Source organism: Ascaphus truei, chromosome 1 (assembly GCF_040206685.1).
Source record: "Ascaphus truei isolate aAscTru1 chromosome 1, aAscTru1.hap1, whole genome shotgun sequence".
NCBI lineage: Eukaryota > Metazoa > Chordata > Amphibia > Anura > Ascaphidae > Ascaphus > Ascaphus truei.
In genome coordinates this window covers 547096272-547120969 of record NC_134483.1, presented here as the reverse complement: position 1 = coordinate 547120969, position 24698 = coordinate 547096272, and the positions used below count along the sequence as shown (strand labels likewise).

At 47.7% G+C, this 24698-nt stretch overlaps 1 protein-coding gene across 1 annotated transcript in view; it reads right to left on the bottom strand.

Moving 5' to 3' along the window:
- The window catches only part of LOC142467903 (vomeronasal type-2 receptor 26-like), a 335755-nt gene that overhangs the window by 23676 nt on the left and 287381 nt on the right, over window positions 1-24698 (bottom strand). Inside the window, exon 7 of the mRNA XM_075573868.1 lies at window positions 24455-24469. Coding sequence (XP_075429983.1) covers window positions 24455-24469 — 15 coding nt within the window. The remainder of the gene's footprint in view (window positions 1-24454; window positions 24470-24698) is intronic.

Sequence of the window (24698 nt, the reverse complement as noted above, 5' to 3'; positions counted from 1 at the left end):
CGTCAGTCAGTTCTGGGATGCAGATTGGGTAGGTTGTGTATGTGCAGGTGTCTGTGGCACCTGCTCTAGGCCAGAGACCCCTTTAGGCCCCAGCTGGGCCCCAAATCTCCTGTGTAGCTTGTGGTTGCTGCAGGGACAAGCCGATAGGGAGGGACACTGCCACCGTATAACCATAGCATAGGGACAAAGCCAGGATGGGTGGCATCCTGAGTCAGGTTGATCTGGGACCAGATCATCTCCCTGTGATACAGAGACGATCAAGGTGGTACCATCAAGGAGGGATACACCCACCGTAGAGGCAGAGGCGTCGCAGTTCAACATCGGATCTGTGGATCCCATCTGCATCATCTGCACGCCCGAAGTGAACACACCCGGCAGGTACCTCATCTCACCAAGTGCACCAACTATACACGGGCTAGTGGGGCAGCACTGTCTCACACAGTTTATTGGTTCTGTGGACATTGAGACTGTACGGTGCCCGGAGCACCTCAGTACATTGGGGTAAACCCCGCAGGGGTGTGGACACAGTGTTGGAAAACAGTGTTGGAAAAGCACGGTGAGGGGTTGCGGCCCTGCGAGGCCTAGAGTTGCTGTAGTGGGTTTATTGTTTATGACTGTTCTATGCATATAGTTAATTTAACTACATCAGTGTGTATTGTTCATATATGGTCCTGCATGTGGCTATTCCACATAGTTAGGATCCCGTGCATATGGAGGCTCTGTTACCCATCGAATCAGGTACACCCCAGGCTCCTAGTGGCAGAGGTTCAGGTCTCCTGTGAGCCACAGGTAATGCACCACACACAACTAGCCGCCCTATCTCCCAGGGGGTGGAGGAAAGAGCACTAGGCATAAAAACACGCACAGATACAATTTATTTTTTTCAACTTTGAGTTTATTGAAAGAGTTTTCAGCACATAATATATTTCATATAAAATAAAGATCTCAAATATAACATTCCAATGTGATACCTAAGCACTCTCCTGAGTACCTGTGTAGTCTGAACATGGTTGTAACTCCAGTTTTACATTATGTGGTACATTTAAAATATGGCGCTTATGGGTAAAATAAAATAAGGATAGGGGAGGGGGGAAGATGGGGGGGGGGTAATGACCCCGGGGGCGCGGGCCTCTCTAGGCTTTATAATCGGATTAGTGTTCAGATCGCGATTTGCATCCTCCCTCAGCTCTTGTCGGTTTAGCTCTAGAGCCTCTTATGTCGTGTTGCTTCCCCGTGTGTGGCAAGGTAGCCCACTGCGATGTTCTCGTCCTTTGAGTGAAAATGCATTTTGAACTATCATTGCCGAATTGTAGTGACCTCTACCCCCGAGATATCTATCTGTTCCAACTAAGGCGACCAGACTTTTAGATATTTGGCACCAGTGTCATTAACCAAGCTCATTAATTTTTCCATCTGGCATATGTACCACATTCGATTTCGAATCTTGGGGATATTTGGGATCTCGGGCTGTTTCCACATAGCTGCGATCTCGCACCTCGTTGCTGTTGCGAAATGTGCAACTAATTTATTTCCAGTTTTAGAGAGACCCGACCATGGTCTATTCAGAAGGAACAGTCATGGTTCCAGGGGAATTGTGAGGTCAAAAATCCTCTGGATCCAATTTCTAATTTCTTCCCAAATAGGTGAGATACGGGGGCAAGACCACAGCATGTGCAACAGGTCGGCCGATGCTCCACACTGTTTTGGACACAGTGGGGAGTATCCTGGCACAAACCTTGATAATTTCAGCGGGGTGAGGTACCATCTCATCAATACTTTATATGCATTTTCCTTCAAAGTCGTACAGATAGAGCTTTAGGCTGTCGTCTCTAGTATGGCCGACCAGTCCTCCTCCTCCAGGGCTTCCCCCAGATCCGCCTCCCACCTTATTTGATATGCTAGTTTTTGCTCTGCACAGATACAAATTTAACCAAAAATTAGGATCTGTTTCTTAATCCCCCATTTCTTGAGACCTCCCGACCTACTCTCTCGAAATGGGTGCCTCTGTTACTCAAGGTAGGGGAAGGGGGGATGGGGGTGTTAGGACCAGTATGTCAGGCCAGAATCTACACTTGTGTTAAGCTTCCATTTTGTCTGATCATAACTAGTTAAGATTCTGTAGTCAGCCTTTTGCTGAAATATAATTCCCAACGCACTCATTTTCTGCCAACATTGCATTTCCTTTCTTCCTGCTCAGGATATTGCTAAGATACTTTGTTATTGATAGTCTCCTGCTCTTTTAAGTCAGAATATAATAGACTGGTTCTATGCAAAAAGCAAAATAGTATAATTAGTTGCTAAAGATTCAAGGTCTCTTTTGATAACAGACAATGAATAAACTATGTATTCAGACATTGCTTGTATTGGGAAAGACACGTCCCAAAATCATGCCACTAATATGTTCTGCCCCTATATCACACCTCTAATCAAAGCTACGCCCAAGACACACCCAGGATACGCCTATGTTACGCCTATGTTATGCCTATGTTACGCCTCTAACCAATATCTTATTTTTCCTGTATAAAAGTCATTACCCTATGAGTAATAAATTGAGACAAAGGATTTGAAACCTGGCGTGCGTTACGTTTCATTTCTTTCGTATTCCTGGGCCTGTAAGTTCAAACAAAGATCGATTAAGCTTGGTGTGATTAAGCTTCCTGGGAAGTCTGCTGCAAAACGGTGCAGATGTGTATCCAGTCACAAGGCCTTCAGCTTTCTTGGCAGAGGAAAGGTTCCTCTCAGTTCTGGAGCCTAGCCAAGGAAGAGGTTTTTCCTTCAGGAGGGAAGGAAGGGGGAAGGTGGGATGGAAGGGGGGTAGAGGGGGGGGAGGGGGGAGAGTGGAGTGTGAGCAAAAGCCAATCATCTGTATATAGCCCCAGTATCCCTCAGGGGATTGTCACATGCTGCGGCTTAGTCAATAGGGCGGCTGCATTTGCAATGAAGGCCTTTTCAGTGCAAGGGAGCCTGCGCTGACAGTTTTGAATAGGGACAGTTAAGAGAGGCTGCAGTTACATGTTGCTAGGCAACCAGTGAAGCTGTGAGAGATGACAGTTTAGACAGTTTTTGAAGAGTGTCAGTTGGAGCTGGGAGCTGAGTGAGTTAGTGTGTGTGTGCAGGGAGCAGTAGCCCCTGGCACTAGGCCTAGTTAACCCCAGAGGCCCCAGATAACTATTAGCATTGCCCCAGTTTGTGGTTGCTTCAGGGACAGGCCCTACGTGAGGAGTTCTGCCCTTTTAGCTGTTTGGGTTGAGTTAAGTTAAGGAGCCACTCAGTGGCGCGCAGCCTGATTACTGGGTCTGGGCTCAGACCCCCCAGAGTTATATAGAGACTATCTTCTTGGAGGCCACGCCAAGCAGTGACTGCGGCCTGCCAGCTGCAGACGGATTCCCATCAAGGTACAGGTGGTGCGGAGCCGTGTTGATATTATCCACGCTGGAATTCACATCACGCGTAGGAAGACGTCTCGTCGGATCAGGCGGATCCACTTCAGTGTATAGCTGCACACGCGGGCTGGAGCCCCGGGCAGGTATCTATAAGCAGTGCACCAACACGTCAAGGTATAGAGCTATCTCCAACACACATGGGTGGGTTTGGACATAAGGTACTTTGGGGAATAACTATGTTAATGGGTACACACGGGGCACGTCTATGTGTATGGCTATATGCATTATTATGTGTGGTACAGCTACCAAAGTTATTATTAGTAGTTACAATAGTAAACAGTTATTAGCATACACTGTGTGCGTGTTTTATTATTGTGGTTCCTGTAAGAGGACCATACCACTCAGGTGGGAACCCATACAGGTGGAGGCGCTGTGTTCGAATCATCAGGTAACTGCCGGCTGCAGACGGATTCCCATCAAGGTACAGGTGGTGCGGAGCCGTGTTGATATTATCCACGCTGGAATTCACATCACGCGTAGGAAGACGTCTCGTCGGATCAGGCGGATCCACTTCAGTGTATAGCTGCACACGCGGGCTGGAGCCCCGGGCAGGTATCTATAAGCAGTGCACCAACACGTCAAGGTATAGAGCTATCTCCAACACACATGGGTGGGTTTGGACATAAGGTACTTTGGGGAATAACTATGTTAATGGGTACACACGGGGCACGTCTATGTGTATGGCTATATGCATTATTATGTGTGGTACAGCTACCAAAGTTATTATTAGTAGTTACAATAGTAAACAGTTATTAGCATACACTGTGTGCGTGTTTTATTATTGTGGTTCCTGTAAGAGGACCATACCACTCAGGTGGGAACCCATACAGGTGGAGGCGCTGTGTTCGAATCATCAGGTAACTGCCGGCTGCAGACGGATTCCCATCAAGGTACAGGTGGTGCGGAGCCGTGTTGATATTATCCACGCTGGAATTCACATCACGCGTAGGAAGACGTCTCGTCGGATCAGGCGGATCCACTTCAGTGGATGTTTGGACATAAGGTACTTTGGGGAATAACTATGTTAATGGGTACACACGGGGCACGTCTATGTGTATGGCTATATGCATTATTATGTGTGGTACAGCTACCAAAGTTATTATTAGTAGTTACAATAGTAAACAGTTATTAGCATACACTGTGTGCGTGTTTTATTATTGTGGTTCCTGTAAGAGGACCATACCACTCAGGTGGGAACCCATACAGGTGGAGGCGCTGTGTTCGAATCATCAGGTAACCCCAGGCTCCCAGTGGCGGAGGTTCAGGCCTTCTGTGAGCCTATCAGGTTCTGCACCACACCCGGTAACACAAGTGTAGCTTTCCCCACATGGTCCCCATCTGCAATAAGGGGGGGGGGGGAAAGGTGTTACATGTAGTCTCTTAGCACTTTGTAAGGGTTCGCGCTGCGGGTAAACCCGCTTCCAGTGCCTCCTTACCTTTTTCCCATGCCGCCCAGGCTCCAGATGGCGTGCCTCACTCCTTGCGGCCTCCGCCACGGCTGCTCCCGCACTTCCGGGGCGCGCAGACCCAGGCTTCTATTTAATGGCGCCGGCGCCTGACTTTACCTCCGCTGACGCAGCTCGTGTATCGCACGCTTCCCTGCCCCTGCTCCGTCAGCTCCAGCCCCCAGACTGTTCTCCCATTTCAGGTCCCTCTTAGGGCAGCTCTTCCACTCCTCCACTTGCCCCGATAGGTCCCAACTTCCCAGGCACCTCTCCCCTCTCTGGTCCTCCCTCGGACCGCTCCTCTATCCCTCCCCTTGCTCTGATAAGTCCCAACCTCTCAGTCACCTCTCTCCTATCTGGTCCTCCCTCGCCGCCCCTTCATTCCTCCCCTTCCTCTGATAGGTCCCAGCCCTCTATTTAGTCTCCCCTCACCATTACCTCCTTGCTCTGCACAGCTTCTGTACCTTGGTGCGTTCTGCTGTTGCCTGGCCCCTTCTGTCTTTCAGTTCCTGTTCCTGTCCCGGGATATTCTGCTGACCTCCCTGGATTTGACCTTTGGCTTTGGACTTCTACTACGCTGCTCTCTAGAACCCCTTGGATTTGGATTTGGACTATCTACCTTGCAGACTTCTATATCCCCTGGACACGGCTTACGGACACACTACTATGCTGCCCTCTCCACGACCCTTGGCTTATGGACTTAACCTTTCTACGCTGGAGTTTTGCTAGTACGGTACCCTTTTCTATTTTTGTTACCTGGACCATCTACGCTACTTCCACACTCTGGCCGTGCCCCTGTTTACTGTTAGGTGTGTGGTATTACTCCTTTCCACCTCAGTGCCGGGGTCTCATCTGGCTTGTGGGCAGGCCGAGCATTACACACTTTCTTCTACATATACATAATATTCTATCTTAACACTCAAACTTAATAGCAAGACAACATTTTACACTTGATTTATTATCTATAATACGTCTGTTATGACATCACAGCACTACTATAGATCTCGTTATAAACCAATCTAGAAAGCATAACCATCCCTTAAATATAACTAACTTTAACCCAAGCTGATTACCAACAAAAATAACCTGTTTTTAAACCCTTAAACTGTCACATAATCAGACCTCTGTTCTGACAGAAAAAAATAGAATATATAGTCAATAGTCTCAGTTATTTACTTTTCTTCTTCACTCGTGTGTCTCTGTTTCATCCTGTCGTTTCCTCCTGTCTCTGTACTGTTGGCCATTGCTATCATTGGCCTTTCTGTTCATTTTACTGCCCACTTCTACCCATTGTTGCCTTCTCCGCTCTGGGTGGGGCCGGAGGTTTACTGTAGCCGCAGAGTCCTGCGGTCTTTCACTTGCTTTGGGACCTGGAATATTGAGTATTTCAAAAACGTTAGTGGGGTTTTCTCCGTATCTGAGCACGGAAACTTTGCCTTGTTGTATAACAATCAGTTTATTCCAATCTATATCTCACATTGGCTTTTTGTAGATGCACAGTGACTTCCCTGATATCTCTGTGGTGCTGGAGGGGTAACTTGAAGAGGTCGTTGTACAACTGGATCCGGGTCCCTTCATTTCCTATATTATTGATGCTTATGGCCTTCTGCATAATTAGTTCCTTTTCCAAAAAGTCTTGCATTTTTATGACAGTGTCTCTCGGGGGTCTGATGGTCAGGGTCTGGGTCTATGCGCACTGTGTGCCCTGTCCATCTTCCAGGTCCGTTCCGGTGATTCGTCCATCACATGGGAGAATACATTTTGTAGATATGGGACTAACTCTTGGGGTTCTACTGTTTCAGGTATACCCTTCAGCCTTATATTGGAGCATCTCACCCTATTGTCCAGATCTTCTATATCCAGGAGCATATTCTGTATAGTCTCATCCTGTTCTTTCACTTTGTGAGTTACATACTCCTGTACTGTTGAGACCGTTCCAGCTTCTTTCTCCAGCTCATCTACCCTGACTCCTAGAATAATCCTTTTTGATATCAGACAGTTCGGTTTTAAGCATTACCGTAAAATCTGTTAACAGCTTTTGTATGTCTTCTTTAGTCGCTAGGTTTATAAGATCTGCTTTTGTAGCATATTCTACCTGTCCCTCAGCCATTATTGAGTCTATCTCTTTTCCCTGCCCAGACGAGCCTTGCGGGAATTGAGATGGGGTTTGCAAGTCCTCTGCACCTGTCTGCTTTGGTCCTGATTCCGATCGGAAGTGTGCTTTCAGCTGCTGTAGGTTTTTTTTGCTGTGTTTGGCATTTTCTACAGTTCTATTTCTGCCTTGCACTTCTATTTTTTTTTAGTTTGCTTTAGGGCAGTTTTAGTTAATGCTGCTTGTATGTGGCTATATGGTTATTTTGTTTGGCTCATATAGTGGTAGTAACTCCCCTGTGGTAACTGTTATTCATCTAGGTGGTCATCTCATCCGTTGCCTGCCATATCTCCCTTAGCTCCCTCACTCACTCCTGTGGGCAGCAGCTATTTTGGATCCTGGGACTGGGAGACATGGGCCAGCCGGCTTGCCAGGACTCACATACACAGTCCCCTGACTGTGCCTCCTGTCATGGGGGAAGAGTAGTGGGGGGGAGAAGCAGCTCTCCCTACCATCCAGCAGAGTATCTGCTCCGCGGCCCCGGTTGAGGTGGGGGATCTGGAGCTCCAGTGGGGAGGGGGGGGGTGGGGGTGTTTTCACTCCCGTCGCTTCCCGAGCACCTACCGCTAGTTCTTTGACTCCTGGGTGACTTCTCTGGTGCTCGGGGCTGTCGGGCTGCTCCGATTGCCTATCCCTTCTTAGGATCTCTCCTCGGGGAGAGCGGAGCTAGCCGATGCCATCTTGAATTTGTACCGTGGGCAACAGTCTTCCAGGGTTAGAGCAGATGATCATTGGTGGTAAAAGGCAGAAGGTAGGAGGCCTGGTGTTCCCCGTTCACCTGGGGTTGTACAGGGGCTCTCCCGTGCGTCCCTCAGCCTTTTCCTCTGTGGTCCTGCACATAGTTCTGTGGCTGTGCGACCTCTCGGCTCGGCTACTGGAAACGCCCCTCAAACACCCTTTCTTATTAGAAATATATTTGTGAATGCCAAATACAAAACAGTTATTTCCTAACCTTCTATTCTTCTTTGCACGGAAGAAACACAGCAATATGCTGAGGCTTATTGCTAAGTATCAGAAGGAGGTATCATGAAGCAGATTGCCAGATAGATGCTGTCTTAAATGGAGATTTATAAATGCTTTCGTGCAAGACCAAACCGAGGCATGTTAATGCTGATAATGATATCAGAAAGTAGTATGTAATAGTTACATCCACCCTAATCTATATGGTGTATTAGTGAACACGTCAAGAGGTTAATACCTGACGGCATAAACAAGCATGGAATACTAAGTCGTGCTGTGACAAATGATTGCTAGTTGATCTGCAAGGTGTATTCATGAACACCTAGTAACTTAACAAATGATGATCCAAAGACTAGCTGTGAAAAAAAGTGTCTCTAAATGAGAGTGGGAGGGGGATATATGTGTCAAAATGTATTTAGATTCTGTGTAGGAGTTCGGGGGACAAAGTCACTGGTAGTCCCGTAATTCTCCCCGACAAGCAGACAGGCTCTGCTTGTACGCGAGGTGAATTACACCAGGGCTTCAAAGTGTCCCTTAGAATCCTTTCGACCCCAAGTATCCCAGTCCCATTTCTCCCACATGTATGATGTTCCACAAAGGTTACTAAGTTTAATAAGGTAGTTTATTATGTTTTAAGAGTATGTATTAATTTCTATACAATGCATATGAGATGTAATGCTACACACCATAAAAACACAATAATATACTTGCAGTTACTGGTGCTCCTGGTTCAGGGGATACCTGTCTCAGAAAAATCCAAGAACTATATGAAAAAATAGATGTTCCAGGGCACTATGGAATTTTCAAAGTGAATTTATTCGATCAGCAAACACAACGTTTCAACCAACTGCGTGGTCTTTCTCTACTGAACAGAACTTGATAAAGACCACACAGTTGGTTGAAATGTTGTGTTTGCTGATCGAATAAATTCATTTAGAAAATTCCATAGTGCCCTGGAACATCTATTTTTTCATTTAATCTTTGTGCAGTCAGCCCGGGCATCTAAGTAGGTGCCGGGATGTCTGTATAGAAATCGGGGATTAAAGAGGAGGAGGGAAGTCCTGAGGTGTCAGAACAGTTTGGTGAGTGGGGAAGGGCAGAGTACTCAGTCCAGTGAACAAACGCTTCCCGCAGGAAAGACACTTGGTCTGCCAGACCTGGTGGAGCATGCCAAGAGTGAGGGAATGGCTTGGCTAGGGGAAGCTGCTGCTTGTAGGCACGATTCCCATTGGCCAATTCTTATTTCTCGCTCGCCCAGCTTTTAGAGCCAGCTTGACACACACCCTCCTCTGATGTCAGCAGCCAGACAAGTCCCCATTCTGATTGGCTGGCTGAGTTACGATCCGTCCCATGATTAGTCGTCAGCCCCTTCTCTATGTTAGACATAGAACACCAAGGTCTATGTAAGGGGACTGGCCGATAAGAGATCCAGATGATCTAAGACTTGGGTAGGTGTGACGCTGGCGGGCTTTTCAAAGTTGCTCTGTTGCAAGTAGCAGAGCGACCAGCTTCATTTTTAGCCAGAGAAATCTACATAGCTGAGACTTAGGTTAGAAAAAGTTACAGTGCGCGTTGTCCCAGAACAATCCCCTTTTAATTCCAAAATTCGGTGGTGAGAATTTGAGATGAAGTCACCACGTAGCCACGTGATGCCGTGATGATGGATGTCCTGCAGGTACCACCCTACTCCCATCTCCACGAGGACATGATCTCCAGCCTCTACCCCATTCACAGCTTTTAACATCTTGCTGGCTGTATCGGATTCTGGACTGTGAGCCTTTGGGATTTGTTCATCTGTTCCTTTCCTGTTCCTCGTGGCAGTTTCCTTATGGATGTGTGGATGATTGGATCTACAGTATATTATCCTATTTTATTATGTAAGTGTCAGTTAGTTTTTTTTATAAATTTTATTGAATCAAGACTTACTGTGTTTTTCTCTTTTTGCGCCCTTTTTTGTTTTATACTTGCTGAGACTAAGTACTGCATTTTGTGGTCAAGTTCTATGTTTTTCTTTGCTCGCGGTTGGCGTGTATAGCCAGGTGTAGGCGGATGCTCACAGAGGTGTGCAAGGGAGTCTGGTTATAGTGAAATTAAATAAGGCTTTCATTGTGCCTGTTTCCTTAACATCAGGAAACCATCCAAACAAGGGGTAAACAAAGCTTCTATTCGCTTAGGAGTATTTCTAGTGAAATACTACTGTATGCAGTCCACACTCCCTTTAGATAAGCATGTCTCCCAGCCCCAAACAAATAGCATGAAATAAGCAGACTATATAAGTCAAGGACAATCTCTGCTCTATCTCCAAGTTCAGTTCAGGTGTGAGCTAAGGAGTCTCTCTTCCTGTCTCAAACGACAGGCTTTTCTAAGCAATCTAATCAGGCAGGTGGTGTTTGCTAATTGACTACCAGCAGTTAACCACCACACTGCTGGATTAGAGGCACATTACCTGAACAGGGATAAATCCCCTGTTACATACCTCCACTGTTTGTGGGAAACTCGTGCTTGCCACGGCCTAAGCCCATCCTTTCACTCTCATTCTAGATATATCTGTGACTTGAATGAGAGTGGATGGAGGAAGAGAACCCTCAGACCCGCTGGGATTGGAGCCCTTTCTCCAGTTTATTCACGTCTCCTCCCGAAGGTGCTTGAGATCAGCACTCCTCAGTCGCTAGAGGAGGACTTTTTCTAAGTATAGTCTTTTTGCTATGTGAGCGGTCATGAGATTTCCATCACGTCGGGTGCTCGTCTTATTGTAGGCAGACTGTATGGCAGTATTTGCAGAGCATTTAAAAACAGCCCTTTGAGTTTTCTGCTCTTGAAGCTGTCTCTCTGCCCTTTTTCCACTCAATGGGGTTGCTAGTTCAGCCTCTTTGGGATTAAGTTGTAATTCCACCTCCACTTCCAGAGAATGTTCCATCTTTTCTGCTTCATCAGCTAAGGATTCTTCTGGTTTTGATTCAGCACGTGTACCTTCTTTTATTGCCTGTTGGGTGGCTGAAGGTTTTGCTAGTGCTTCTTTAGGTAGTTCACATTTTGCAACCTTGTCTTTCAGACGAGCAGTATTCCCAGCTCTCACTGTACCCTTGTCTTCATGGGTTTTTGTGGCTGTGGGATACTGACGCTTAGTCAGGGTCAATACTTGTCCTTGTAGAACTTTCATCTCATCGGCGAGAGATCCCTTTTTTTTTAGTTTGTCTTGCAAGTCTCTTCTCAGGGAATTTATCTGCACCCTTTGCTTTCTCTGAGCTTGCTTCCACATTTTTATTGCATTGTGAAGCACTATGAACTTCTTTGCTTGGGCCACAGTTACTTGTTTCAGTTTCTGGACCTTCTTGTGCTCCCTTTTGTGCCGCGTCACCTGGGTTCTAAGCATGGCCTTTAGCGTTGCTTTGGTGACACTCAGGGTAGCCTTCAGTTTCTCATGCTGCTTTGCGGGGACATACTGGGTAATCAGACGTTCCTGCAGCACTTGAATTTCTTTAACAGCCTGCAGATTGTCTTCCTGCAGAGTTCGCTGTTTCTCCTCGGCCTTCTCGAGGTGCGTACGCAGACCAGGCAGTTGGTTCTGCAGTCGGTGCTTTGCTTCAAACTTCTCACCTTCCAAAAGTCTATTTATTTCTTTAAGCTCATGCAGCTTTTCATTTTTTTCCTTGACGTCGTTTGTCAAATTAAAATTCTTTAATCTTAAATTTTCTCCTTTTTCAGTCTCTGTACTATTCAGGGCCTCCTTGCAGTCCTCCTTCCATTTACGCACATCTGCTTTGAGAATGACAGTCTCCTGGTGTGAGACTTCCTTCTCTAGGTTGAGGGTCTGAAGCTCCTTCTGGGAGACTTTGAGATCTGTTTTAAGATTGACAATCGTTTCTTTAGATATGTCCAGCACCTCAGTGAGACTGTGTAGTTCCTTTCTGGAAACTTCCAGGTCTGTGCGGCAGCTGTTGGTCTCATGATGTGAGGCATCCAGTGCTCTGCGGAGTGTCTGAACCTCTTTCTGAGATATGTCCACCTCTGTCCGGACACTGTTGACCTCCTGTTGTGAGGCATTCAGCTCTATGCGAAGAGTGTGAACCTCTTGCTGGAAGACTGTCATCTGCTTCAGTGCCTCCTCATACTTCCGCTTTAGCGTAGCCTTCATTTTATCAGATTGGCTCTGCTTTTCATCCATGGCGGAAATAGTAGCATTAGCAGTATCTAGCTTAGTCTTGATATCGTCCAATTCTGTCCTGGCTGCAGAGTACATTGCGAGCACCGTCTTCTGTAACTCAGCATTATCTTTCAGTAGCTCCACGTAATCATTTTTCTTTTGTTTCAATTGTTCACGTAGTATATTACAGTCACACCTGGCATTTTTCAGGGCATCCTCAGGGCTGTCAAGGGATTGACACTCACTGGTTCTGGCTCCGCTTCCCTGGGATGGTTAGTTGAAGGTTCCTCACTGTTGGCACTGGACAGACATTTCTTTGGGGTACACGACTTCTGCCTTGGGCCCTCTGGATATTCGGTTATCCGCGGGACGAGTTTTCCATTTTCTCCAGGCTGCAGGGCATCTCGGTCCCCCTTTTCCTCCACAGGGTCTGCGGACATGTCTGTTCCTTCCATGGTAAGTGAAGAACTGCTTTTCTTTTTCTTTTTCCGCATTTTTGTTTTGGATGGCTCCGTCCCATCAGGAATACTGGGGTCTCCTTTATTTAATACTTGAACAGCTTCATTATATATGCCAGGCTTTTCTTGCAGTTGCTTTAGCTGACAGAAATATTGGGTGATCTGCTGCTCCCGCTCTTTCTCTTGTCGACCATGTTCGTCACCATAGAGAGTGGTCTTTTCTGTTCATGCCGAGTTCAGGCACTCCCACCATTCTTGGGGTGTTTTGTGGATGTGACTCGGTTCGGGTTCACCGTAAGAGATGTCTTCCTCCTTATTGGACTGGAAGGGCCACTCTTCCGTGGGGTAGGGTTCATTACAGGAACGCTGCATCTTGTCCTCCATTTTGGGGCATGTAGTTTTCTTCCTGACCTCAGGAGGCGCTATTGCAGCAATTGCACTGTATTTGCTAGAACCAATTGTGGTAGTCTTACAGGTGGGAATATTTTGCTTGTAGAGGTCGTGGCTCTCACAGGCATCTCTATAGACTTTTTTTCTTTTTCTTGGGTAAGTTTTACAATATCAGCAGTACTGTGCACGAATTTTCTCTCATCAGGTATACAGGATGTGCATTTGCTAGGTAAAAACATCTATTTGCTTTACACCATTTACTTGCTAGGTTTAATCTCTCATTAGGTATGCTGGATGTGTAGTTGCTAGGTAAAACCTTATGTTTGCTTTACACCATTTACTTGCTAGGTAAAACTCTCTGCTTCAGCCAAATAATGTGATTTTCTGATTGAGTTCAGTCTCAACTTTGGGTATTATGACATTCACTCTTCACACTTTGGGATACCTTTTACACAGTTCAGCAATTCCTTTTTTATCTAGTAGGCAATTTTACCCTCAGCACTTGTTTACTGAAAATTCCCCTGCTTCAGCACAGTCTTGCATCAATTTTCACATTTTTCTGCATATACTCCATTCACAACTAGTAGTCCTACGCAGTGTGGCAGCCTTTACTTGCAGAATCAGTACCGCTCATGGGTCACCATTTGTATTCACTACTTCAGCTAAACATTTGAAAACAACAAATGCCTATCCCTTTAAGGGCTAACTCACTTCTTGAACCCTCACTATGGCTGGAAGGCAAACCCCCTATTTCAATGACCATATTAAACTTTATTGTGATAGGCAAATAAGGTTTACCTGCTTCAGCAGTCTCTCTCTCCTCTTGGGATTGGGGAAAAGAGTCCATCTGTGGTTTTGTAAGTTTCAGTGCAGTGTAAGTTTCCTGCCTTGGTGTGTCCCTTTAACTCTGTCTCTGCTGCATGAGATCTTTGGTCAGGCTGTTTGTAGGCAAAAAGCATAAAAAGTTTCACAGGCCAAACTCCGAGTTCCTTCTAACTTCAAGAACCACCTCTCGTCCCACTTCAGACACCATATGTAGGCGGACGCTCACAGAGGTATGCAAGGGAGACTGGTTATAGTGAAATTAAATAAGGCTTTTATTGCGCCTGTTTCCTTAACATCAGGAAACCATCCAAACAAGGGGTAAACAAAGTTTCCATTCACTTGGGAGTATTTCTAGTGAAATACTACTGTATGCAGTCCACACTCCCTTTAGATAAGCATGTCTCCCAGCCCCAAACATATAGCATGAAATAAGCAGAAATATAAAGTCCATAAATGAAAGTCTTATCTGTTCCTCGTGGTTTGGAGGGAAAATCTTCTCTGTTCCTGCATTGCTACCTTTCCTCAGGTTTTGTCAGCATTCAGGTTTAGAAGTTTCCCCTGTGTTTTGAAAGCAGCTCTGCTGTTTCTTCTGGCAGGGCTCAAGACAAGTTATGAGAGTCAAGGACAATCTCTGCTCTGTCTCCAAGTTCAGATCAGGTGTGAGCTAAGGAGTCTCTCTTCCTTTCTCAAAAGACAGGCTTTTCTAAGCAATCTAATCAGGCAGGTGGTGTTTGTTAATTGACTGCCAGCAGTTAACCACCACACTGCTGTATTAGAGACACATTACCTGAACAGGGATAACTCCCCTGTTACACCAGGTATCTACCCGGAGGAAGGTACCGTGAAGTTTCTGGATATGGAGACGACAGGGTAAGCCTTCTGAAGCAGGCACCATGCACCTAGTTAGGCTAGTGTACCCCCAGACCCCCCAGTAAGTGTATATTCCTCTGTATTTTGTGTATCATTTGTTTCTCTGTTGGTCTCACCAGAATAAACCTCATTTTATTCCACTACCTTGTTCTACCTAGTTAATTGATCCCAAGGTAAAAGTGGTAAAAGTACTGGTCTCCCGTGACAATAGTCAGTCTTTAAAAATGATGATATTGTTTTTTAAGTAAATTAGAGAAACATGTATTGTAATGTACATCAGTGTAATATTTAGGAAAATCTTTATTGCTTTATACAATAATAGAAATAACAAAAGTTTGGGAAAATAATACAATCTTCTTCCACCAACATACCCTTGCCATCTCTTATACAGTTGCAGATAATTAAGAAAACAACCAAACAAACTCTGTGTCAACCCCCAACCACCCCTTCCTTTCACATTAGGACTGTCTGTCTGGCCATGTTTTCCTGTGGTTAAGCTGACTGGCTATCCCTGTTTAGCTGGCTAGACCTGTTTGGGGAATGTAACAGGTTGGATTTCCTGTTGCATAGTGAGACAGGGAAATCCTGTCTACGCAGTTATGGTATGAAGGGACGTTCGTCAAGTGGGACCTTTAAAAATGTGCACTGAAGCTCTATGAACTTACACTGAACACTATGGTAACATCCTTTTAATGCACAACTTTACTGAAACGGAAAATGGCAATGACACGGAACCTACTGAGGACATTTATAAGAACTTCAACATTATGTTATTCACAAAAATATTATTTAATAATTGAACAAAATATATAATGAATCCTAAACTCCCATCCTTTACTCTCTCCCATCTTAACTCCCTCTAAACTGCAGGACACTCTTCTTGGCTGGCACACTTGCTGGACCGGGTGCTGACCTCTTCCTTGTTTCAGAGCTGGAGGGGGGTGGGATCAGGCTTCACATGGGAAGATAATGGAGCCTCCTCTCCTCCTCACACTGGAAAAGTAAAATACAGAATTCTGGCTGTAATGTTACTAGAATACAAAGTAATTTAATACACACCATCTTTTTATACATACTGTGCTGTTGTATGAAGCAGTATCAGTCAACTCTCTCTTTGCAGTACACCAGGCATGTCAAACATGCGGCCCGCGGGCCGCATGCGGCCCGCAACGGATATTTTTGCTGCCCGCTCACAACCAGCGCGGCGGTCGTGTGTGTCGGCGAGCGCGTGGGCGGCGGTAAAAAGTTTTGGCCGCGGGAGAAGCGAGCGCAGGTGTGGGGGAAGCGAGTAGCACGGGCGGAAGTAAAATATGTCCTGCAGGGGCTGGAGGCGTACGGTGGCCGGGTGCAGTCAATCTGAACTCGTGCCGTGTGTGGGAGGACACGGGGGCGGAGTCAAAACCCCGGTGGAGAGACTGCATTCTCCTTGAAGCCTGGTATACCAGAGAGATCATGGCCGCCCCATCCATGAGGTGCAGAGAGTTCAGTAGTTAATTGGAGATCCCACGGACAGGGGTATGTCTTCACAGAAGCCCCCCTCCCACCTGTCAAATCTCTGTGTGAGCTGCACGTGCAGAAGGAGATCTGTGTGTGCATCTCTGTATCTGTGTGTTTGTGTGTGTGTGTGTGTGTGTGTGTTTGTGTGTGTCTGTGTGTGGGTGTCTGTGTGTGGGTGTCTGTGTGTGTGTGTCTCTGTGTTTGTCTGTGTGTGACTGTGTGTGTGTGTGTGTGTATGTGTGTGTGTGTGTGTGTGTGTGTGTGTGTGTGTGTGTGTGTGTGTGTGTGTGTGTGTGTGTGTGTGTGTGTGTGTGTGTGTGTGTGTGTGTGTGTGTGTGTGTGTGTGTGTGTGTGTGTCTGAGAGTGTGTGTGTGTGTGTGTGTGTGTCTGAGAGTGTGTGTGTGTGTCTGAGTGTGTATGTGTGTGTGTATGTGTGTGTGTATGTGTCTGAGAGTGTGTGTGTCTGAGTGTGTGTGTGTCTGAGTGTGTGCGTGTGTGTGTGTGTGTGTCTGAGTGTGTGTGTCTGAGTGTGTGTGTGTGTGTGTGTGTGTGTGTGTGTGTGTGTGTGTGTGTGTGTGTGTGTGTGTGTGTGTGTGTCTGAGTGTCTGAGTGTGTGTGTGTCTGAGAGAGAGAGAGAGAGAGAGAGAGAGTGTCAGGGAGAGGGAGAGGGAGAGAGAGAGTGTCAGGGAGAGGGAGAGAGAGAGAGTGTCAGGCCTCTGTCCCTGTGCCTCTGTGCCCCTGTCCCTGTGCCCCTGTGCCCCTGTCCCTGTGCCTCTGTCCCTGTGCTTCTGTCCCTGTGCCTCTGTCCCTGTTTCTCTGTCCCTGTGCCTCTGTCCCTGTGCCCCTGTCCCTCTGTCTCTGTGCCTCTGTCCCTGTGCCTCTGTCCCTGTGCCCCTGTCCCTGTGCCCCTGTCCCTGTGTCCCTGTGTCTGTGTCCCTGTGCCTGTGTCCCTGTGTCTGTGTCCCTGTGCCTGTGTCCCTGTGCCCCTGTCCCTCTGTCCCTGTGCCCCTGTCCCTCTGTTCCTGTGCCCCTGTCCCTGTGCCCCTGTCCATGTGCCTCTGTCCCTGTGCCCCTGTCCCTCTGTCTCTGTGCCTCTGTCCCTGTGCCCCTGTGCCTGTGTCTCTGTCCCTGTGCCTCTGTCCCTGTGTCCCTGTGTCCCTGTCCCTGTGCCCCTGTGCCCCTTTCCCTGTGTCCCTGTGCCTGTGTCCCTGTGTCTGTGTCCCTCTGTCCCTGTCCCTGTGCCTGTGTCCCTGTGTCCCTGTGCCTGTGTCCCTGTGTCCCTCTGTCCCTGTGTCTGTGTCCCTGTGCCCCTGTGCCTGTGCCCCTGTGCCTGTGTCCCTGTGCCTGTGTCCCTGTGCCTGTGTCCCTGTGCCTGTGTCCCTGTGCCTGTGTCCCTGTGTCCCTGTTCCTGTGTCCCTGTGCCTGTGTCCCTGTGTCTCTGTGCCTGTGTCCCTGTGTCCCTGTGCCTGTGTCTCTGAACCCCTGTGTCCCTGTGTGCCTGTCCCTGTGTCCCTGTGTCCCTGTGTGCCTGTCCCTGTGTCCCTGTGCCTGTGCGTCTGTGTCCCTGTGTGCCTGTGCGTCTGTGTCCCTGTGTCCCTGTGCGCCTGTGTGCCTGTGTCCCTGTGTCCCTGTGCCTGTGTCCCTGTGCCCCTGTGTCCCTGTGCCTCTGTCCCTGTGTCCCTGTGCCCCTGTGTCCCTGTGTCCCTGTGCCTGTGTCCCTGTGTTCCTGTGCCTGTGTCCCTCTGTCCCTGTGCCTCTGTCCCTGTGTCCCTGTGCCTCTGTCCCTGTGCCTCTGTCTGTCTCTCTCTCTCTCTCCCTCTCTCTCTCCCTCTCTCCCTCTCTCTCTCTCTGCCTCTATCTCTCTGCCTCTCTCTCTCTGCCTCTTTCTCTCTCTTTCTCTCTCTCTCTCTCCCTTCCTCTCTCTCTATCTGCCTCTCTCTCTCTCTCTGCCTCTCTCTCTGCCTCTCGTTTTTATCTTAACTGCCCTATACCTACACCGAAATAACCTATTCTGCTTTCTTCCAGATCTGACTCAAGTTTCACACGGGAGACATCCCTGTGTCCCTGTGTGCCTGTCCCTGTGTCCCTGTGCCTGTGCGTCTGTGTCCCTGTGTGCCTGTGCGTCTGTGTCCCTGTGTCCCTGTGCGCCTGTGTGCCTGTGTCCCTGTGTCCCTGTGCCTGTGTCCCTGTGCCCCTGTGTCCCTGTGCCTCTGTCCCTGTGTCCCTGTGCCCCTGTGTCCCTGTGTCCCTGTGCCTGTGTCCCTGTGTTCCTGTGCCTGTGTCCCTCTGTCCCTGTGCCTCTGTCCCTGTGTCCCTGTGCCTCTGTCCCTGTGCCTCTGTCTGTCTCTCTCTCTCTCTCCCTCTCTCTCTCCCTCTCTCCCTCTCTCTGCCTCTATCTCTCTGCCTCTCTCTCTCTGCCTCTTTCTCTCTCTTTCTCTCTCTCTCTCTCCCTCCCTCTCTCTCTATCTGCCTCTCTCTCTCTCTCTGCCTCTCTCTCTGCCTCTCGTTTTTATCTTAACTGCCCTATACCTACACCGAAATAACCTATTCTGCTTTCTTCCAGATCTGACTCAAGTTTCACATGGGAGACATCGGAAGACAGGTAGGAAACACCTCCCATCCAGTATAGTACCTTGAGGGACAGCGGATCAGGTAAGATCCCAGGCGGGATTGCTGCTTTGGAAATCAAGAGGGGCATCCTGACACAGGTTAATAGGTTCAGAGGTCATTCACATCTGGCTTTTTTATTTTTGTTTTGTGAGGTACACACACACACACACACACACGCAAGCACGCGTGCGCGCGCACACACACACACACAGTACTTTTCGAAATAAACCTACGTTTCTATGAAAATTTAATTTTTTTTTTCTTTGCGGCCCACCTAGACTTAAACCTTGTTTATTTGGCCCTTGTTAGCATTTGAGTTTGACATGCTTGCAGTACACTGACAGTACTGAAAAAAGCACTTGGTACAACACGCATATAATAATACTCATGGGATAGGTGAACAATATCCTTCATCCCCATTTGGACCCTTATTGCTTCCATCCTCCTCCGGCCACCATGGGAGGTCATGTCTCCGTCCAGCTGGTTCAAAGGGGCCATCTGTTCGCCTCCTCGTCACTAAGTCTGAGCAGGAGGAGAATGTTAGCTCATCCAGTCACCGTCAACAAAACATACAGTAATAGAGAGTTTAAACACAAGAATATACTGCATATACCATTTGGAAATAAATACAACATACAATTATTAAAGTAGACGTATTTTCACTTTCCCTGGTAGGGAAAATGACCACCCACACGTGGTCTATCATGTCAAAATATTCCCGCAGTAACTGCCGAAGCAGAAATGTGAGGATGTTCCATGGGCTCCGTGGGTGTCGTATGTGTGCCAACTTAGAAATGATTATACATTTCTATCAGGCGGCCTAAAATTGTTGTTCTTAGTTGAATAAGTACAGTAAAAACCAAGTGATGGAGGTTTCAAATATCCTTAAATAAATGTCTTATACAAAGCTGTCCCCATCTTTTCCCTGTCTCTGGGTGACCCCAAGTGTGACAACGTACAGATTATATTTCTTATGTTTAGGTGCAGTACAGAAATATTATTTATTTTACACTTGAACAATTTAACAAGTATTAAATCACCTGTTAAGTTCTTGTGTGTTACGCCGGTGCTGCCTGCAGACCAGACCCGTCCCTTCTACTGAGGTGAGGAACGTATATGGGCACGCACACACAGCAAAAGGAGCATGTCCGGAGTGTGGTATTTACACTGGCGACACACTTTATTCGAGCTCGGCTAGTCCCACGAATTCGGGTATACCCGGGTGTATTGAGGTTTGTGACTGTTTTCTGCCCGAGTGCATTGAGGTATTTTCCAAGCAGGGATTGAAGCATTTTATTCCTGCTGGCTGCAATACTGCACAGTATATATATATATACTGCATTACAATTCATGAATTTATGCCATCTGGTAGACACGCAAAGCATTGAAGCCTATTAAATCCTAATCATTATCATTTAACAGATCAGCCGCCCGTCAGCCAGGCGTGAACCCAGGCTGGGAAGGCAAACGCAACGGGGCTTGTCAGAGGTGAGGAGCGGCGCATTCCAGGTATCTGCCAGGTACATACTGGGTATTTGCTCGAATAAAGTGTGTCGGTGCAGTAGGCGTTGCCAGGCCAGGTGATGTTAGCTAGCAACACTTGCCAGTACAGGAGAAAGAGTGCCGTCGTCATTGCCGTTTTAGCCAAGGTCAGGGATTGGAGAATTCCGGAAGGTCGTTGTCCAAGCAGGGGTCGAGAGCCAGAGAAGAACGTCCGTCAAGCCAAGTTGTAACCTGAGAGAATAAGAGAGAGAATGCCAGAGTAGTAATCCTAGTGGAAACTATGTCGAGCAATGAATGAGTGGGAGGACAGGCATTATAAAGTGCGGCTGACCAATCAGAGGTGGAGGCAGGCCTGGAGGAGTGCATGGAGTTATCCTGGATAGGTCCACTTGATTGGCAGACAGGTGAGGTCTCTTATTCTGGCTGTAGGTCCTATTAGTCTGCTGGGGGCATGGTTTCACTGCTAGAGCAGTGAATAAATTATCTTCACCCGGTGCGCGCTATACACGCGCGCGACCGGGACACATGGCAGCCGCATGAGAGAGGGAAGAGCCAGCAGGAACAGGAGACCGCCGGGGACGGCGAGGGACCTCCAGGACAGCAGGAGGTAAGTGACGCCATCTTGGGGCATGCACCACGGCAGCGGGGGTTAACGAAGGTGAGGAGGGGCCAGGGCATTGGCGCCAGGATCCCAAACTCCTCACAGTACACCCCCCTCAGGCTCGGCCTCAGGACGATCCTTCCATGGTTTTGATGGAAACTTCTTTCGGAAGCGTTTGAGGAGTACAGGAGCATGAATGTCTTTAAGGGATACCCACGACCTCCCTTTGGGTCCAAAACCCCTCCAATGGACCAAGAAGTGGACCTTACCTCTCGAAACACGGGAATCTAGTAAAGCCTGGATCTCGTACTCTTCGTTACCCTGTACCATCACAGGGTCTGGTTTAGAAGTGTGGTCCGGAAAGAGGCTACTGGAGATGAAGGGCTTGAGAAGCGAGGTGTGAAAGACATTCGGGATTCTCATGCTTTGAGGTAGTTGAAGTCGGAAGGAAACCGGGTTTACTTGCTCCATGATGGAAATGGGACCCAGAAACCTCGGTGCCAATTTGGGAGAAGGAGTCTTGAGATGGATGTTCTTGGAAGAAAGCCAAACCTTGTCCCCAGGTTTGTAGTTGGGTGCCGGACGGCGGTGACGATCGGCCTGGGTCTTAGATGTCAAAGAGGCTTTTTGCAGTGCAGATTGAATTCTGGACCAAGAGTCCTGTAAGAGGGTGATATGCTCATCCATGGCTGGTACTCCAGAGGAGTTTTAAGAGATGGGTAGGCGAGCCGGATGTAATCCGTAGTTGATAAAGAAGGTAGTCTCATGGGTAGACTCGTTCCTAGAGGAATTAAAGGCATACATAAGTAATTCTGCCCAGTCATCCTGAGAGTTAGGAACGAAGCACCTTAGGTATTTCTCGAGGGATTGATTAACCCTCTCGGTCTGTCCGTTAGATTGAGGGTGATATCCGGAAGAAAAGGAAGATGAGATGCCCAGTCTCTTGGTGAAATTCCTCCAGAATTTGGAGACGAATTGAGAGCCCCGATCAGATACGATGTATGTGGGAATCCCATGGATACGGAAAATCTCTTTGGAGAAAATATCAGCTAGGGCAGGTGAGGAGGGTAATCATTTGAGAGGGATAAAGTGTGCCATCTTGGAAAATCGGTCCACTACTACAAGAATGGTGTTCATGCCATTCGACCTAGGCAACTCCACAATAAAATCCATCGATATGTGTGACCAGGGACGCTACGGAAAAGGTAAGGGTAAGAGAAGAACCTGAGGTTTCTGACGAGGAATCTTGTTACGTGCACATACCGGACAGGACCGTGTAAATTCAAGAATGGTATTGGCCATATTGGGCCACCAGAAAGTGCAACGGATGAGATCCAACGTCTTCTTGAATCCTGGATGCCCTGCCGAACGGGCGGCATGTCCCCAGTCCAGTATCTCAGGAACGAATTTGGGTTCTACGTACAAAGTATCTTTTGGAACCGCAAGACCGGTCGGAAGATGTTTTTGTGATTCTTTGTTTAGGAAGGATGGACTCGGTGGTTTTTTCCGGTCTCTCTTCAGAAGAGTATTGCCTGGAGAGGGCATCCGCCTTGACATTTTTTGTGCCGGGAATATATGAGAGAACAAAATTAAATCTGGAGAAAAATAACGACCAGCGGGCTTGACGAGGACCTAAACGGCGGGCATTCTCAATGTACAACAGGTTTTTATGGTCCGTAAGAATCATGAATGGCTCTTTTGACCCCTCCAGAAGATGTCTCCATTCTTTAAGAGCCAGCTTGACGGCCAAAAGTTCCCTATTGCCCACGTCATAATTTCTTTCCGCTGGAGAATTTTTTTTAGAGAAAAACCCGCAAGGGTGAAGTTTGTCCTGGGGAGAAATTTCTGAGACAGAACCGCACCAGCCCCACAGTCAGAAGCATCAACCTATAGGGTGAATATAAAATTAGTGTTCGGATGTCGAAGGATGGGAGCAGAGACAAAGGCTTGTTTCAGCGTTTTGAAAGCCGTGGCTGCCTCGGGTGACCAAACGGAAGGATCTGCACCTTTTTTGGTCAGTGCCGTGATAGGAGCGATGATGGTAGAAAAGTTATGAATAAACGTCCGGTAATAGTTGGAAAAACCTATAAATCACTGAATAGATTTGAGAGAATTGGGTTGCGGCCAATCCACGACGGCTTTCAGTTTCTCTGGGTCCATGGCCAAGCCTTTGTTGGAGATAATATACCCAAGAAAGGAAGTGGTAGACTGGTGAAAAAGGCATTTCTCCATTTTAGCAAACAACCGGTTCTCTCGGAGGCATGAAAGCACAAACTTCGTGTGGATGATATGGTCCTGTAAGTTTTGGGAAAAAATAAGGATGTCATCCAGGTAAACAATCACAAAGCGATTAAGGACATCCCGAAAGATGTCATTGATAAAGTCCTGAAAAACTGCTGGTGCGTTGCACAAACCGAAGGGCATCACTAAGTATTCGTAGTGCCCACTACAGGTGTTGAATTCAGTCTTCCATTCATCGCCTTTACGGATACGGATGAGGTTGTATGCCCCACGGAGGTCAAGTTTGGTAAAGAGGTTGGCCCAATGAAGTCTGTCGAAGAGTTCGGAGATGAGTGGGAGTGGATAACGATTTTTCACCGTAATATGGTTCAGACCCCGGTAATCAATACGTGGTCTTGACGAAGAAGAATCCGGCCCCCGCGGGAGAGTTGGAATGACGTATAAAGCCCCGCTTTAGGTTCTCCCGAATATATTCATCCATGGCTTCCGTCTCGGGCAACGAGAGAGGATAAGATTTGGCCTTTGGCAAGGTGTATCCAGGTACCAGGTCAATCGGACAGTCGTAGGAACGATGAGGGGTAAGAGCTCAGATTGTGCCTTGCTAAAAACGTCCAAAAATTCAGCGTAAGGGGAAGGTAACTCCCTCTGAGGATGGATGTGTTAGCTAGTAGATGGGACGGACGTTCCGCATACAAAGGAGATTCTTTATACAAAGGTCTCTTATTCTGGCTGTAGGTCCTATTAGTCTGCTGGGGGCATGGTTTCACTGCTAGAGCAGTGAATAAATTATCTTCACCCGGCGCGCGCTGTACACGCGCGCGGCCGGGACACATGGCAGCCACATGGGAGAGGGAAGAGCCAGCAGGAACGGGAGACCGCCGGGGATGGCGAGGGACCTCCAGGACAGCAGGAGGTAAGTGACGCCATCAAGGGGCACGCACCACAGCAGCAGGGGTTAACGAAGGTGAGGAGGGGCCAGGGCACGGGCACCGGGATCCCAAACTCCTCACATTGTGGCAATCAATAGGTCTGCCTGATGAAGAGACCTAGCTGTCTCGAAACGCGTTGGATATTAGAACTCTAGCTGCTCTGAGAACTTTTTGGACTCTTGGACTCTATAACATCCTCCTGCAGGCCATAACGCTGTCTGGAAGGGCTACGACGTGCTGACGCTCCCGAGTGACGTCACCAATACGGAAGTCCGGACGGAGTGAAGGACAGCGTGGTTTGTGTTGCTGCAAAGATTGCCCTATCTGAGGACACTGCGTGTATTGTGAGCCCTGCTGAACTGCTATCTACAACAGGAGCTGGTTACCAGTCAAGACCCAGTCTGGGTGCAAGTGATCGTGACGCCAGGAGTGGTGTGTCTGCACACTGAAGACTTCTTCACTGTCGTCCCGAGTGGTGTATGGGTAACATTAACCCTCCAATGCCTGTTTTACTTATTTAAATGTACGCTTAATACTCACCTTTATTTGCATCACATTATATATTTTTAATGCACTATGAGCGTTGTGCGCGGTGTCTTTTCTTTATTCTGTCTCCTCTAGGGGTTATTT